This window comes from Panicum hallii, chromosome 9 (genome assembly GCF_002211085.1).
Source record: "Panicum hallii strain FIL2 chromosome 9, PHallii_v3.1, whole genome shotgun sequence".
Classification (NCBI taxonomy): Eukaryota; Viridiplantae; Streptophyta; class Magnoliopsida; order Poales; family Poaceae; genus Panicum; species Panicum hallii.
In genome coordinates this window covers 66,073,864-66,088,509 of record NC_038050.1, presented here as the reverse complement: position 1 = coordinate 66,088,509, position 14,646 = coordinate 66,073,864, and the positions used below count along the sequence as shown (strand labels likewise).

Here is a 14,646-nt window from a genome sequence, read left to right as displayed (position 1 = left end):
ACCCGCAGATATTCGACCCAAAACCAAACCATTGCCATCCTTATTCCTGTAAATGTAATTCAAAGAGATTACAGTAATTCAAAGAGATTCGATGAAGTTGCCATAGACTCTCAATGGCCTTTCGAAAGAGCTGAAGCTCACAGATTGCATTAGTCGTTAGGAGACTATGTATCGCTGATCAAATGCACTGTTTGCAATAAAAAGGCTAGTCATGTACAGCTCATGAAAGCTAACTTTAAGAAAGCAAGCATTCTTTTTCCGGTGTTTCTTCTTGCTGCTGTGCAGGCAAATAGGCAATAGGCAAATCCGCGGTGGGCGCTGTCCGCCCATTTCTTCTCTCTTTCCTCCTCTCTGCATGAACGCTATTTTTTCTACTATTTGCAAAGCAAAAGCAGTGTATGGCCTAAAGATGGTCCCATTGTGGTCTCGGTTTAATGAAGTAGTAATGTCGCTCCTCTGGCCATGCCGGCTCCCTTATATTATTACCTTTTGGACATATAGTATTATTCGTTTTAAAAGGATATATTCAAAACTGGCGACATGGAGTATTGTAGGTGTAGCCGTGTAGGACATATAGGTGTGGATTTTCAGAGATCTCGGCACGACGCCGTTGCCTTGTTGGCTAGCGCAAGCTGAACCATCAACAAAGTTCGCAAAAGGGGTTCACTGACAACAACAACAACAACAAGGACATCAATCGTAATCATCAAGTTTACAGCACTGCATCTTCTTCCACGACTCGATCACCGGTCGACAAGAAGTGAAAATAGCGAGCTCAACAAGGATCCGTTCAGAACGTGCACGACACAGCTGCTCCAGGTACCTCGGCACGGGCGCGGTGCCCGGGCGGAGCGAGCCCTCGAGGACCTGCACCACCTGGCCCATGGTCGGCCTCAGCGCCTCGTCCTGCTGGATGCACCAGCACGCGACGTTGCACGCCCGGCCGTGCTCCTCCACGTCCGCGTCCCCCGTCAGCCGCTCGTCCAGCAGCACCAGGACCTGCCCCTCCCGGACCTTGGTCGCCGCCCAGAGCGGGAAGTAGCAGCCGCCACCGCCGCGCCGCCCGGCCTCCGCGGCGTCCCGGTTCCTCCGCCCGGAGACGAGCTCCAGGAGCACCATCCCATGCTGTACACGTCGGCCTTGGCCGTGATGGGCAGGCCCAGGATCCACTCCGGCGCCAGGTACCCCACCGTGCCGCGCGCGGTCGTCAGCGCCCGGCTGTTGTCGCGCGCGATGAGCTTGGCCATGCCGAAGTCCGCCACCTTGGGGCGGAGCCCGGCGTCCAGGAGGATGTTCTCCGGCTTCACGTCGCAGTGCACGATCCGCTCCTGGCACCGCTCGTGGAGGTAGGCCAGCCCCCGCGCGACGCCGGCCATGATCCCGAACCTGGCGCGCCAGTCCAGCGGCCGGGAGCTGTGGCCCGACTCCGACAGCACGGAGGCCAGGGAGCCGTTGGGCATGTAGTCATAGACCAGGAGCCGCTCGTGGCCCGTGGCGCAGAACCCGCGGAGGCGGACGAGGTTGACGTGCTGGATCGTGCCCAGCGTCCGGAACTCGGCACGGAACTGCTTCTCCCCCTGCGCGGACCCCTCCAGCCGCTTCACGGCTATGGCGGTGTGGTCGGGGAGCGACCCCTTGTACACGGAGCCGAAGCTGCCCGACCCCAGCTTATGGGAGTAGTTCTTGGTGCACCGTGCGAGGTACCGTGGCTGAACACGAGGAGGGAGCCGTCGCGGTGCACGGTTTCCTCACGGCGTCGAACCCAGGCGAGGACGAAGAGCAGGCAGAGTATCGCGAGAGCAATGACACAGGACGCGCCCAGGATGGCAACGCCAACGCGACCATTTGTTGCCACGCCATGGCTTGCCGTGGCGAGGTCGGCGGCGGCGACTCTGAGGAACAGAGTAGAAGCCCCGGCGTCGCCGTCGGCGAGCTGTTGGGCGTTCCGAAGATCACCGTCCCACACGAGGCAGCCGTCTCTGTAAGCGTAAGCTGTGCAAGAGCAATTGCGCAAGCACGCCGATGCGCAGTCGCCGGAGCTGCCGGCGGCGTCAGCCACCGGCGAATAGCCGCTCGGCAGCTGGACGTTTTGCACCGGGATGAACCCATCGGTCGATGACGCGTTGCCGCTGCACTGCAAGGTCGTCCTCCTCGCGCAGCCGGCGCTCCAGAGCTGGGCGGCCCAGTCCCCCGGCGACGCGGGCTCGAACCCCGGCAGGCACCGGCAGTACTCCGAGCTGGCCACGTCGCAGAGGCCGAACGGCCCGCAGGCGGAGTACACGTCGCACAGCGACGTCGGGGTCGCCCAGTGCAGCAGCCACTGCCCGGACTCGTCGGACCAGTCGAACATGGTGAGCTGGCCGTGAGGGCTCATCACCAGCCTCGAGACGGTCGACGGGTCGTTGACCCGGAACGAGTAGCTCACCTCCTCGCTTCTGTTGACGAAGACGAACGTGTACTTGGCCGACATGCCCATCTCCGGGATGGGGGCGAAGTACCGCCCGTTCCAGGCGCCGACGTAGTGGTAGACGGCCGTGCCGTTCCACAGGAACGCGTACTGGCCCGACCCGTGCGGGTCGACCCGGTCCGTGTACAGCCCCGTCGACGGGTCGGCGGCGCTCCGCCACGACCGGAGCGCCTGGCACGCGCCGGTGCGCTTGTTCAGCCCCACCCAGCCGCCCGGCACAAGCGTGTCGGTCGGGTGGTCGAAGCTCTGCCAGACGACCGCCGACGAGTTGCCGCCGCGCCGGCCACGCAGGACCAGGTTCCCCGTGTCAAGGAGCACCGCCACGGCCGCGTCGCCGTCGTCGCCGTCGCGCGAACCCGTCGAATTGGACGACCAGATTGCTCTCTGGGGCCCGTTTCCCGTTAGGAGGAGGAGCAGGTTGCCGTCCCGGGCCACGGTTAGCTCCGCGGACGCCGGGTCGGCGACCGGGGAGTCCCTGTTCAGCACCCAGATGACGGTTCGCCCCGGGATTCGCTTGTACCATACGCCGACGTAGTAGTCGGAGCCCCCGCCGGCCGGGGAGAAGAAGCCCAGCTCGAACTTGCCTCCCGCCGAGACCAGCGTCCGGTTCCCGGCGAGAGACTCTCCCGTGGAGAGCGTGTCGCTCGCCGCGGCAGATGTGCGCGGCCACCGGGACAGGCACGAGAGCAAGAGGAAGAGCAGCGCGAGGTGACGCCACGAACACATATGCCCACGAGGCAGGAGTCGACCAACCGTTGCTCTGCCTGCTGGCGATGTTTACCCTGAGCTTTGCGCCATTTATGCGAGGCGCACGGGTCAGGTTTGCTGGGGAACTCCGAACGCGGCGCACGGGCACGGTCAAGTAATCGGCGCTGTCCTTGTTGGTTTCGTTATACCTGGCAGACGGTCGGAGATTGGCAGGGCATGGCCACTGGAGTCTGGAGCGCACGCTGGGGATGACCAGATCACCGAAACTCCGAAAGGCTCGTCGTGGCGCGCGCACGGGCCTGCAATCTCTTAAAAGACGAAACCAGACCCTGGATTTGGGCCAAAATGTGGATGCTCGCTCGGCCACGTCGCCCATATTTCTCAACCGTGCGATTTGATCTGGCGGTTGGAACCGATTCTTGCGAAGTGTCTTCAAGCCCCTATGTCTGTCGTCTGCTGTCGCTCCGGTGCCGCCGCTAGCGTGCCTCATTCGAATTCTCCCCTACCACTCTTCTCCTCTTGCCCGTCACGCGTCCCCGTTCTAACCTTCTCCTTTGGGCGGCGGCACGCTGCTGCTACGAGAGGCTGCGCAAATGGATACGCTCACGCTCACGGGCTCCAAGAGGGGTGAGGCTGCTCCGTCTGCCCGCCGGCCTGGAACGAGGTGGTGGTCGCAGGTCAGGGAGCTCCTGACCTGTTTCTAGGAGAACACAGAGGCGCAATGCTGCTCGGCCGTCGCCTAACCCGCAGCCCGGCCGCAGAGAAGCCGTTGCCGAGTGGCGACCACTCCTACTCCACCCACCCAGTCGCAGACATCCAACAACGGGACGAGATGAGTGGCCTGCTCGTGGGTCGTGGCGCCGACCTGGAAGAACGAGGTGGCTGCCCAACATCCTTATATAATTCCTTGAGCGAACAGATTTGCTCAGTGCCAAAATTTGTTAGGTGCCAGAGGAACAAGTGCATATGGCTAAGGTTTTTAGGAGCCTTGAGAAATCAAACATTAGCAGATGATTCAAAAATTATACCTTCTCAATAACTGTCAAACCCAGCATTAAATGTTCTAGTGTTTTTTTGAAAGGAAAGGCCTGCAGTGTATTCATTGCAGCCCTACTTGTACGTATCTGGACACCCCCGAGACCTGCTTGCTTAATTCGTGTCGTCGAAAGACGGCAAGCTATGAAATTTAGAATGGTCTGGCATGCCCAGCCAAGAATTCGTGACTTCAGCTGGGGTGTGCCGCTTTGTCTGTCTTCTCCCGTGGTAAGAAAATGGTGATAATCTCCTGCATCAGCAACCAGTTGCCAATTATTCCGAAGACATTTCCAATCTCAAACTTCGAGGCCGAGCAAGCAACAAAAAGGGTCATATGCTACCGATGACTTTTATTTGACGTATGTGTTAGTTCAAAATAGCTGCCTGCACCAAAGTTTAGGTCCGTTTATGAAGAGAATTCGCCATAGTCCCATTTTAGGTGGGGTGCTAGTTTCGTAGGTGCACATACAACAATGATGATAGAGATAGCAAGGGTGAAGAAAAGAACAATTACAATACAGCACATTGCAAAGTAATAGTAGTACTAGGGAAATATGACAAATCAAAACATTACAGCTAAAAAGTGCGGGCGTGTGGATGATTTTGCCAAGGTAGCAATACAAGTCGGTGAAGTTGGAGCCAAAAGAGAGCTATTACAGGTAGTTACGATGCACACCGTACCTAATGCAAACCAAATTATTTCCCCCCTTCAGATCAGCGATGCAAATGCTGACAGAAATAGACGGGTGAGTTGTTTAGTTCTATCCCCAATCCGTTTGCTTTGAAATCCAGATAAGCTCTTTTAAAACTGAGTTTTAGTTGATCCAAAAGCGATCATATCAGCATTAAAACACCGAATCTCATCAGAAGTTCTAAATTAAGCGTGTTTCAGTGAGAGTAGTAAGCGTGTTTGGGTGATAGGTGATCTCCTAATAAATCCTAATGTTGCATTCCTAGAAAATTATGGCCTTTCAGGGACATAACCTTCTTGTATTTTTTTCTACTATATTGATAGAAACACACACGTCGTGCGTCGTTTGTTAAAAACAAAATCATAGAAAGGAAACTTGTATCCCAGTTTTAAATACTATATTTAGATCCGTGGGACTAATAATTTGAACTTTTTTGAGACCATAATGTTTTGAACATTTTTTCGATTGACAGCTCTAGAACTTTACGTTGAAATAAAAAGGGATAAACGTGGCGTCCATCGGCCAGTCCAACTGTCAAGCGCTCAAGGCCCTCGCCCCCATCTTTGCTCGGCCGGACGCGGCGTGCCCCCACACCCTCGGCGATTCCGACTCCGACAGTTCAGAAAATCGCCGCGGCGCCGGTCCATCTGCGGCGACCCTTTGACTTCCTCCCTCCACAGAACCCAGCAATCCGCTGATCTCAACTGCCTGTTCCTGGGCACCCCCGATCCGGCGACGATGGAGGGCGGCGGCGACGCCTTCGGGTCCTCGACGGCGCCGCTGGCCTGGCACGACTTCCTCGAGCGCATGCGCCAGCCCTCCGCCGCCGAGTTCGTCAGGTCCATCAAGAGGTCAGCTCTAGCCCCCTCTCGCCCCCGCCCCCCATCATTCCCCCGGGTGAAATTGGGTTCATGTGGGTTCGCAATGGTGAGATCCGAGGCGAAGCATATTTCTGCGGTCTGAGCTCTTGCGGCGCGAATGGGACTAAGTAGTGCGGGGTGGGAGATTGATCAAGCGTAGTGGAAATTCGGGGCTCCTTGAGCAGCATCGTAGGGGATTTCGTTGCTGTGCCCTTCGGAATGTCAGCCCATGGTGTTAGCGAGCTTGTAGGGGTTTGGGCATGGCAACCTAGGTTTGCTATTTAGGCTGCAACCTTCATTTGTGTAGGTTCGAGCTGAATCTTCATGGCATTCCTCTCCGTGCCATCTCTGGGGGTCAGGCCTACTGTACTTGGATGGACGCACGCCCTTCAATATTGTACCGAGATGTTCGTCAATGTGAAATAGTTATGCATTGAGGTGTATCATATGTAGAGGAAACTTGCTTTATTTTTTGTATGCTTCAGCTAAGGTAGACTACCGCTAGATTTGAGTAGAATATACCGGAGTATCTACATTGAACTCACATATGGAGTTTAATGTGCTTGTTTCATTGGTGATTCTTTTCAGGATAAATCCTTGTTGCCCATGTAGGCTCAGGGTATGTCCTCGATTTATCCATAGTGCCTGCTACAGCTACAAAATTGAACTTGACTCGAGCTGTGCCATAGTCATCATGTTCGAGATTTCCTCCGATCTTAAATATAAGCCCATCTATGTTTGTCCGAAGTCAAACTTTTTTTACTTGGACCATCAATACAAAAATTTTATATAGATTGATGACGCTTCACTATGAAAAACACTTCCATAGCATGCAATTATTACCATTTAAGATAATATTTTTTAATAGATTTTGCTAGGCAAAATTGAAAAGATTTGACTTAGGACAAACCTAGATGGACTCATTTTGTGATTGGACGAAGTATATATTACTAATTGAACATATGCTAGAAGCCCAGAGTTGTGAATAAATGCTACCCGAACTATTGGGCGTACTTGATTATTCTACTGTATGCAGTGGAGATACCGTGGTTTCTAGACTTTGTAGCAATTAATACTTGACATTCATGTAGATATTTTTTTTAAATGTTTGGCTCTAACTTAGTTACGTTTCATGTCTACAGCTTTATATTGACTTTCTCGAACAGAGCTCCTGATCCAGAAAAAGATAGTGCATCTGTTCAAGAGTTCCTGGAAAACATGGAAGGTGCTTTCAGAGCACACACTCCTTGGGCTGGCAGTTCAGATGAAGAACTAGAGAGTGCTGGTGAGGTAATTTCCTTATTCTGCAGTGCTACTACTGCATTTGTATGCGTACAGAGACAGGGTTCTGTATATCTGTTCTTACAGACACCTGACTCAGAAATAACGATGAAAATATGAGCTAACCAATCTTCAGCACTCATATACCACAGCAAGCAGAATGAGACTCACATATGCACTAGAAACCTGGCAAAAGCACCCAGCTAAAGGGATAGCATTTTACCAAGCAGAATAGCACTCACTCAACAGTGCAAGAACCAAACATGTTTTTTAAAAAATATAGTGTCATTACCTCACCCTTTTGGAGCACATCAATCTTCAGTGTTCATTGGTTGTCTACATCTGTAACCAGCCGACTTCAGGCAGGCTACCTTGCTTGATTTCTTCGGTTGTGTCTTGCATAGGTTTTTAGGATGACATTGAGGAGTCGCTGCTTTGGCTCTTTTCCACACCAGTGCTGATATCCTCCATCTCCAGTTCAAAATAAAATGTCTTCCTTCATGTCATAGGAGTAGAGACATGTACATCTTGGTAAATATTGGGTTACCCAGAATCCCAGACATTGCTGTTGTAAAGAAAGTTCATTGCAAGAAGCATTTAAATTCTGCTATCATGTTCCAATCTGCGACAGCAACTCAACTTTGGTAGAAAAAGAGTACAAAGTAGTTTCAGGTTCAGTACAGAATAGCACATGCCACATAGAAGTATACTAAAATTTTCTTATGAGTAATGTATCCTTACTTGAAACAGAACTGTCACTAAATACTATTCGGCCAGAGATACATTTTGAATTTCTTGGGACATATTGTTTTCCATGAAATCGTGTTGCTAGTCCCATACAAGGATCTGTTGGAATATTTATAAACAGACTTCCCTGGGAATTGTCTGTTAGATTCCTGAATCCTCTTGGGACTTAACCATCCTTTTCGCCAGATAGTACTGTGCTGAACTCACACATTGTTTATTGATTGGGTACAAGAACTTGACTTTTGTTCCCAATTAACCCCAGGACCAAACAGTTGACACTGGAGTTGGTTGCACTGTGTGTTCTTGTGTTAATTATCTCAACTAATTTCTGTACTCAAGGTATATGAATGCTATAGTTTCTCTGCTTAGATCATGATATCTTGATCTGATTACTCTGAAAGGCCATTACTAAACTTTACTTCAGCCATAAAGGTTACAGTAGCCATGCTGCTCTATTATAATTCGATTAAGACTAGCAGTGGTATATGGCAACATGCTATTGCCAAGTACTAATACGCATATACTCTAGTATCATGCTGTTGTACAATATTCATACAAACAAATGACATTCTATCCTAGTTTCATGCATATTACACTTGAATTGTTTTAATTCATCATGCTAAAATTCACCGACTAATATTCTGCTGTATACTTATTTTTCTTGTGCAGTTGTATGTGCTGGAATCTTTGCTCTTTGTAGCATATAATATTGTTTGCTCTGTGCTTTTAGGGACTTGAGAAATATGTTATGACAAAGCTGTTCAATCGGGTATTTGCTTCGGTCCCAGAAGATGTGAAGAGTGATGAAGAGCTTTTTGAGAAAATGTCTTTGCTACAACAGTTTATAAGGCCTGAAAATTTGGATATAAAACCAGAGTATCAGAATGAAACATCTTGGCTGGTATGAAACATAAGTTGCCTCGCTATTGGGATTTTGTAATATCGTTGGTTCTCTTGCAGCACTTATGTTATACTGCTATTGCACATTTCTGCCATTCAATTCCCTGTTGCTACCAGCCATCTTGTCAAGGATTAGTTGAAGACCCTTTTATTTTTGAAACAAATATGAACTTGTGTGATCCATTGTCAGCAGATCTACCAATATTCAAATTAGAGCTAACAAATGTATACTGCTACCTACTGGCTAAGCCATTTGTTTAGATAGACCTTATGGCTGCTATTCATTCTTCATGTTGGTGTAATTCACTTATACTCCTTTCTTTGTTTTTTTGTTTATTTTCTTTCCTTGTTTTCTTTTGGTACAGCTCGCGCAGAAGGAACTGCAGAAGATAAATATGTATAAGGCTCCAAGGGATAAGCTTTCTTGCATCCTAAACTGCTGTAAAGTCATCAATAACTTACTGCTAAATGCTTCTATTGTATCCAATGATAACCCCCCAGGAGCCGATGAATTCCTTCCAGTCCTCATCTATGTTACCATTAAGGTATGGTTAATAGCCTTTGCATATGTGGAATCATGATTGGTGATATTTTGTTAGGATGGCTGTCTTCACAGAAGAAGTATACATTGTCAGCAGTATTATTTTTATTTGCGGCGCGGTGTTGGATGAATAAAATTTGCCCCTCTTGCCTTTTGCATGCACGAACAAAGTTTTGACATGCCAATTTGACAGTTTAGTAGAATTTAGCTTGACTTTAGTATATGTTGGAAAAGTATCAACACAGTTTTGATGTTGGTCATACTGTGTCTGATCTGTCGGACTTGTCTCACATGAGTATCCCTTAGTGCGTCCAACTGTTGGTGTACTGTGCATCCTTGCTTTGCTCCTCAGTGCTTTTCCCTTCAGGCTGTACAGCTGTAGCTAGTGTTATGAACTTGGCATACCTATGAACTTATGATGCAATTGTTTGACCACAGAAACTTCTAGTTAGAATCTGCTCGAGCTTTGCTTTGAAGGATGATGATCATACTTTCAATAACAAACCTACTATATATTTATAAAGATCTAGAAAATATCTACCTTCAAGAAAGGAGCCTCTGGAGTAACACTTGAGCTACATAATAATGAAAATTTCATGCCAAAATGTTCAATAGAGACTTTGGGTTGGATATCTTGCGTAGGTGCCAGTATAGTTTTCAGTTGATCTGGACTGAGCCTAAGTCGGTGGAGGGTGTGGATCCACGCCCAGGCCACCTAAGTTTGAGTCTTTATTGAGGTGAATTTGGGTGCATGCTTCTTCTTAATATGAAGCTGCCTAATTCCTCCTAGGTTAGTGTAGCCCTCCTTCCCCTTTTCAACCTATAATATGCACGCTTAGCAAACTGGTGACCTTCAGTAGTTTGTTACATCTGTGTCCTTCTGCAAAAGTCTCACTCAGCATTAGCGAATTACTTGGTTATCTTAAAATAGTAATTGTCAAATATGGCATTGAGTCTAGCTCTAATAATTTTGATTCCTTATCTGGACTATAATGTTAGGTACCAGGTTTCAATTTTTTTTCTGTATACCATTTTATGCAATTTATTTCACACCCAGGATTGTTATAATAACTAAGCACGTATTGTTCTTTGTGCAGGCTAATCCTCCACAGCTGCACTCAAATCTGTTATACATACAGAGATATAGACGGCAAACACGATTGGTGTCAGAGGCTCAATACTTTTTTACAAACATACTGTCTGCTGAGTCTTTCATATGGAACATTGATGGGGAATCACTGTCTATGAATGAGCTAGATTTCCAAAGGAAGATGGATTGGGCAAGGGAGCGCCTGTTGGGATTATCAGCTGACTTGGAAAATCGGGATAATCAAGCCAATCCTGATGTCCAAGAGCGGAGATCACAAAATCTTAAAGCTAATAGGAGTTCTGATGTTAGCTTATCCTTGAAAGACCCCATCCAAGGCTCAGGACAGGACATGAGAAGGGACAATGATGTGAGTGTGGGTGGTAAACCAGTTGAACGGGTGCAATCTGTTTCTGATTTAGAGAAGAAAGGAGCTACTGAACTCCTCAATGATGATGACTTGAACAAAAAGTTCCAGGAGTACCCGTACCTATTTGCCCGTGCTGGTGACCTGACCATTGCTGATGTTGAAAGCCTCTTGAATTCTTACAAGCAACTAGTAGTTAGGTACGTAGCACTTGCACAAGGTATGGGTGTCAGCCCTGAAACTACTCTTGCTCAGACCGCTCAAACGTCATCTGATCTTGTAGCATCTGAGGAGCCTGAGAATGTGAGTAGTGTGGTAAATAACAATGATAACAGTGAAGGAGTTAGCAAAACTTCTGATGATGTTGCAAGTGAAAACTATCATACAGAAGCATATGAACAAATGACCCAGAAAACCGCTGTTGGCTCCAGTGATGATCCAAAGGTAACAAAGGATGAAGCATTGCATCATCCTGAGAATGCATGACCTGTTTGGTCGAAAGCCCAGCTGAATTGGGGATACAAGGGGGAAGTACTCTGAAGTTTGAATACCCCGAGATAATGACCAGGAAACAGAGTACATGTTTCCCCTGAGCGGGTATGCAGCAACTCTTGGAGCCACAAATGTGCATGCTGGAAGCTTGAATGCAGATATTCCGCATTGTGGGAGATTAATCCATTCTGCCGAAGCTGTTCTTAGATCCAAATGCTTGTTCATTGCATTGTAGTTCTTGGCTCTGTTGTAAGTTTTGTTTTTGGTGAACACACCTTCCTTTTCTTTCCCTTAAAACTAATACTTTTGTAACTAGAATTTCTTAAGTCAAGCTAGTTCATGCCAAAATTTATATTCAGAGGAAACAGTATGAAAATTCCATGAGCTTATGGGGCCATGGAGGCATCTGCCCGTGCTTCTTGATCCCGCATCCACTGCAGTTGTATCAGCTAGGGCTGAGCTTCCTCTGGGAGAAAATTGTTGCCATCTTCTCAATGAAACAAATAACTGCGTGCTGTTTGATTCAGGTACAGGACGTCTATTTCGATGGTTGGACTGCCACGAACCCAATGCTGCATCAGCACGACACTTCACTGACCACTAGACACCGCGTGTATCGAGTGTATCACAATGCACGGAATGAGGTAACTATCTTGCTAGTTGGTGTCTGTTTCGGTTCTACAAATTTTAATAGCAGTGTTCCGAGTGTCTTCTAACTTTATGAGGCTGATTGATGATTACACCGAACTACTACCACCCGTCAAGTAGATTCCGATGGATCAATTTCGTCGGCTCAATCATGGGGGATCTACCGGGAGAAGAATCGAGAACTCGAGATCTACGAAAGGTTAGTGCCGCAAACAACATATTAACAATACTCTTCCTCCTCTGTTGAGCTGTGCAGAACATGCGCACTTCTGCCTGTAGCCCCCCAATTGCTGCGTAGTCAATTCAATCACCATTCGATTCAAGAGCTCCAGAACGGACGCGCGTGTCTCCTAGTTTGTTTGAACACTTGCCGACATGAACGATCCGATGTTTGTTTATCCTAAACAAGGACTTGCTCAACAATTTATTGGTCACGGCAAATACACTAGATTATCTCATAGTAACATGGAATGTGCTAGCTAGGCAGCTGCTATAGCTATGAAGCAGTACCATGTTGTCATTTCTTTGGCCGGTTGGTCCTGCGTCGTCACCGGATCGGAGGTTGCCGGCCGGGGTTGAGCCCCCGTCCCAGGTTGCAGCAGCTAGAGTTTTATTATTTGACGATATCATGTGGTAAGCAAATGTGTACGTGTGACTTGTGGCTGAAGTTTTGCCGATGAATAGACCCGTTTAAGTCAGATTAGACGACATCGAGTGAACAGATCGGGTGTCATTAACCGCAACGCACTTAACCTAAATGTGAAAGAGGAAGCGAAAGCGACGGGAGCGCTAGATTCGAGCTAGATCGAAAGCATCGGTGTGAATTCACCTTTACAACACCAAAAACTATGATAGATCAGCTGTTGTACAGCACAGCTAGCGTGCAACTGCAAACTGCTTAGACACGAAGCCTCCCCAGCCAGGAGACACAATCACACAAAGCGTGTCCTTCCGAGCACTTTCCGATTACATTAAGTAATCGCCAAGCCTATAATTTAACAAAAATGGAGGCAAATCTAGCAAGTATCCAATGCTCTCGCTCGCTCAACAATCCACACATTTACTGTTCAGAACAAAAAAATAATTTATCTTTTTGATCTTATAAAAAAACGAAAGAATCTTTGGTAGACGCTAGGCATGCATGCACCTAGCTTGCAATGCTGACAGGGAGACGAAAAAATGTGGAGCAATGTATCATGCACATCGCTGAACAGGGCTTGATCCTCCCTATAGGCTTTAGCAGAAGCTCCACAGCCTCATCACCTCGCCGTCGTCCTCGGGATCCTCCCACGTCGACGAGAACGGCGCGGCGCCGGAGGCCATCAGATCCATGAACTTGGGCGAGGCGAAGGCGTCCAGGTCCGTCCACAGCTCGTCCCCCTCGGCCGGCGAGCCGGTGCTGGCCGCGGCGGACGACGAGGTAGCGTGCTCCTGGACGTGATCGGCGCTGCACAGCGTTGACACTGACAGAGAGGCAGACGTCGTTGTGGTCGCGCCGGCGCTGGAAGAGCACCTGTCTTCGACGCTGGCGCCGAGGCCCGCGTCGAATGCGGCGGCGGCCGCGGCCGCCGCGCGTTGGATGGACCTCGGTGACATGGCGCCCGACGACGACGCCGGGTCTGAGTGGCGGGTATCGACGTGGTGCGGGGAGGAGGACGACGACGGCGACGAGGCGGCGGGGAAGTTGAGGACGGCGCCGGAGCCCTTGAGGCAGAGCAGCGCTGCGTCGTAGGCGCGCGCGGCTGCCTCGGGCGTGGCGTAGGAGCCGAGCCAGATCCGGCGCTTCTGGTTGGGCGCCCTGATCTCCGACACCCACGACCCCCAGCTCCGCATCCGCACCCCCTTGTACGGCCTCGCCGCCGACTTGCCGCCTACGCCGCTCTCCGGCCTGGCCTTGTCGTCCGAGAACGCGGTAGCGGTGGCGACGCCATTGCTTGTGTTCTTCACCATCACTGTTCGCCGCGGCGCCTAGATCTTCGTCTGCGCGTGCCTTCGACCGGGAGGGGGAGGTGATGCGTGAGCAAGTGGGCTGGTATTTATAGTGTCGTCGAGCTCGAGTGGGAAAGGGCAAGCGCTGGGCTGTGTACACGCGCAGGCGCAAGCAAGGGGGTGACCAGCTATTAGCAGTGGAGAAAGGGTTGGCGCTAGCGAGATTTGGAAGACGCGCATGCTGAGGTGTCATGCCACCACTCTTCACCTTCCTTTAACAAAGTATATGTACTTCTTGGATGCTCAACTTTTCTAGTCTTGTTGATCGTTCACATACAAGCTGGGACAAATCTGTGGTTCCAGCTTCGTGGTTGAGTTCGTGCTATAACACGGTATGTGTTGTGAAAAACATCATATTTCAGAAATTAAAAAAAATCATTGAAGGATAATTCTGAACACTGATCTTCATTATAATGGGAGAACTCCCTACTTTGATATGTTTATGAAATATTGTAACTTGCAAGTTTTTGATATTCTCAATCTTGTTAGACACTTCCAAATAATTTAGAAGATGTCACTGATATATCAAAGTTTAAACACATTTTTTTTACTTGAGAAATTACTAGTGATAGGTCATCGGTGGTAGGTAATTTGGCATTGTCGTAGATTGAGTTAAATAATCTTGTTTGGTGGAACCGCATTTCGTATAATTTTGTAGTTTGTCTAACCGCTTTCATTTTTTGTCTATCTCCTTTCCTTTTAGTCTAAGTTGCAAGCAAAGAAATTTAAGTTTTACAACAATTTCGTGTGAGGATATATTTTTCTATAATATAATTATTTAAACTCAATTTCGTTTGTCAAAAAATAACTTTTTTGCGCCTCCTTTTCTACA

General features: G+C 48.9%; 2 protein-coding genes and 1 pseudogene across 3 annotated transcripts; 1 reads left to right on the top strand and 2 right to left on the bottom strand.

The window, feature by feature from the left end:
- Positions 1 to 664: 664 nt before the first annotated feature.
- On the bottom strand, positions 665 to 3,325 carry LOC112876765 (annotated as a pseudogene).
- A 2,123-nt stretch (positions 3,326 to 5,448) lies between these two features.
- LOC112875915 (vacuolar protein sorting-associated protein 9A-like) lies at positions 5,449 to 11,598 on the top strand. 2 transcript variants are annotated; one of them, XM_025939921.1, is made up of 5 exons: positions 5,449 to 5,753; positions 6,905 to 7,052; positions 8,521 to 8,691; positions 9,056 to 9,235; positions 10,329 to 11,598. In XM_025939921.1, the coding sequence occupies exons 1-5, from the start codon at positions 5,641 to 5,643 to the stop codon at positions 11,169 to 11,171; spliced, it is 1,455 nt and encodes a 484-aa protein (XP_025795706.1). In that variant the 5' UTR covers positions 5,449 to 5,640; the 3' UTR covers positions 11,172 to 11,598. The 2 variants fall into 2 exon arrangements, with proteins under 2 accessions (XP_025795706.1, XP_025795708.1); XM_025939923.1 differs by lacking the exon at positions 5,449 to 5,753 and having other exon boundaries at positions 6,928 to 7,047.
- A 1,291-nt stretch (positions 11,599 to 12,889) lies between these two features.
- Positions 12,890 to 14,091, bottom strand: LOC112875916 (ethylene-responsive transcription factor ERF014-like). The gene has a single exon (XM_025939924.1). The coding sequence runs from the start codon at positions 13,773 to 13,775 to the stop codon at positions 13,062 to 13,064; it is 714 nt and encodes a 237-aa protein (XP_025795709.1). The 5' UTR covers positions 13,776 to 14,091; the 3' UTR covers positions 12,890 to 13,061.
- Between the last annotated feature and the right edge of the window lie 555 nt (positions 14,092 to 14,646).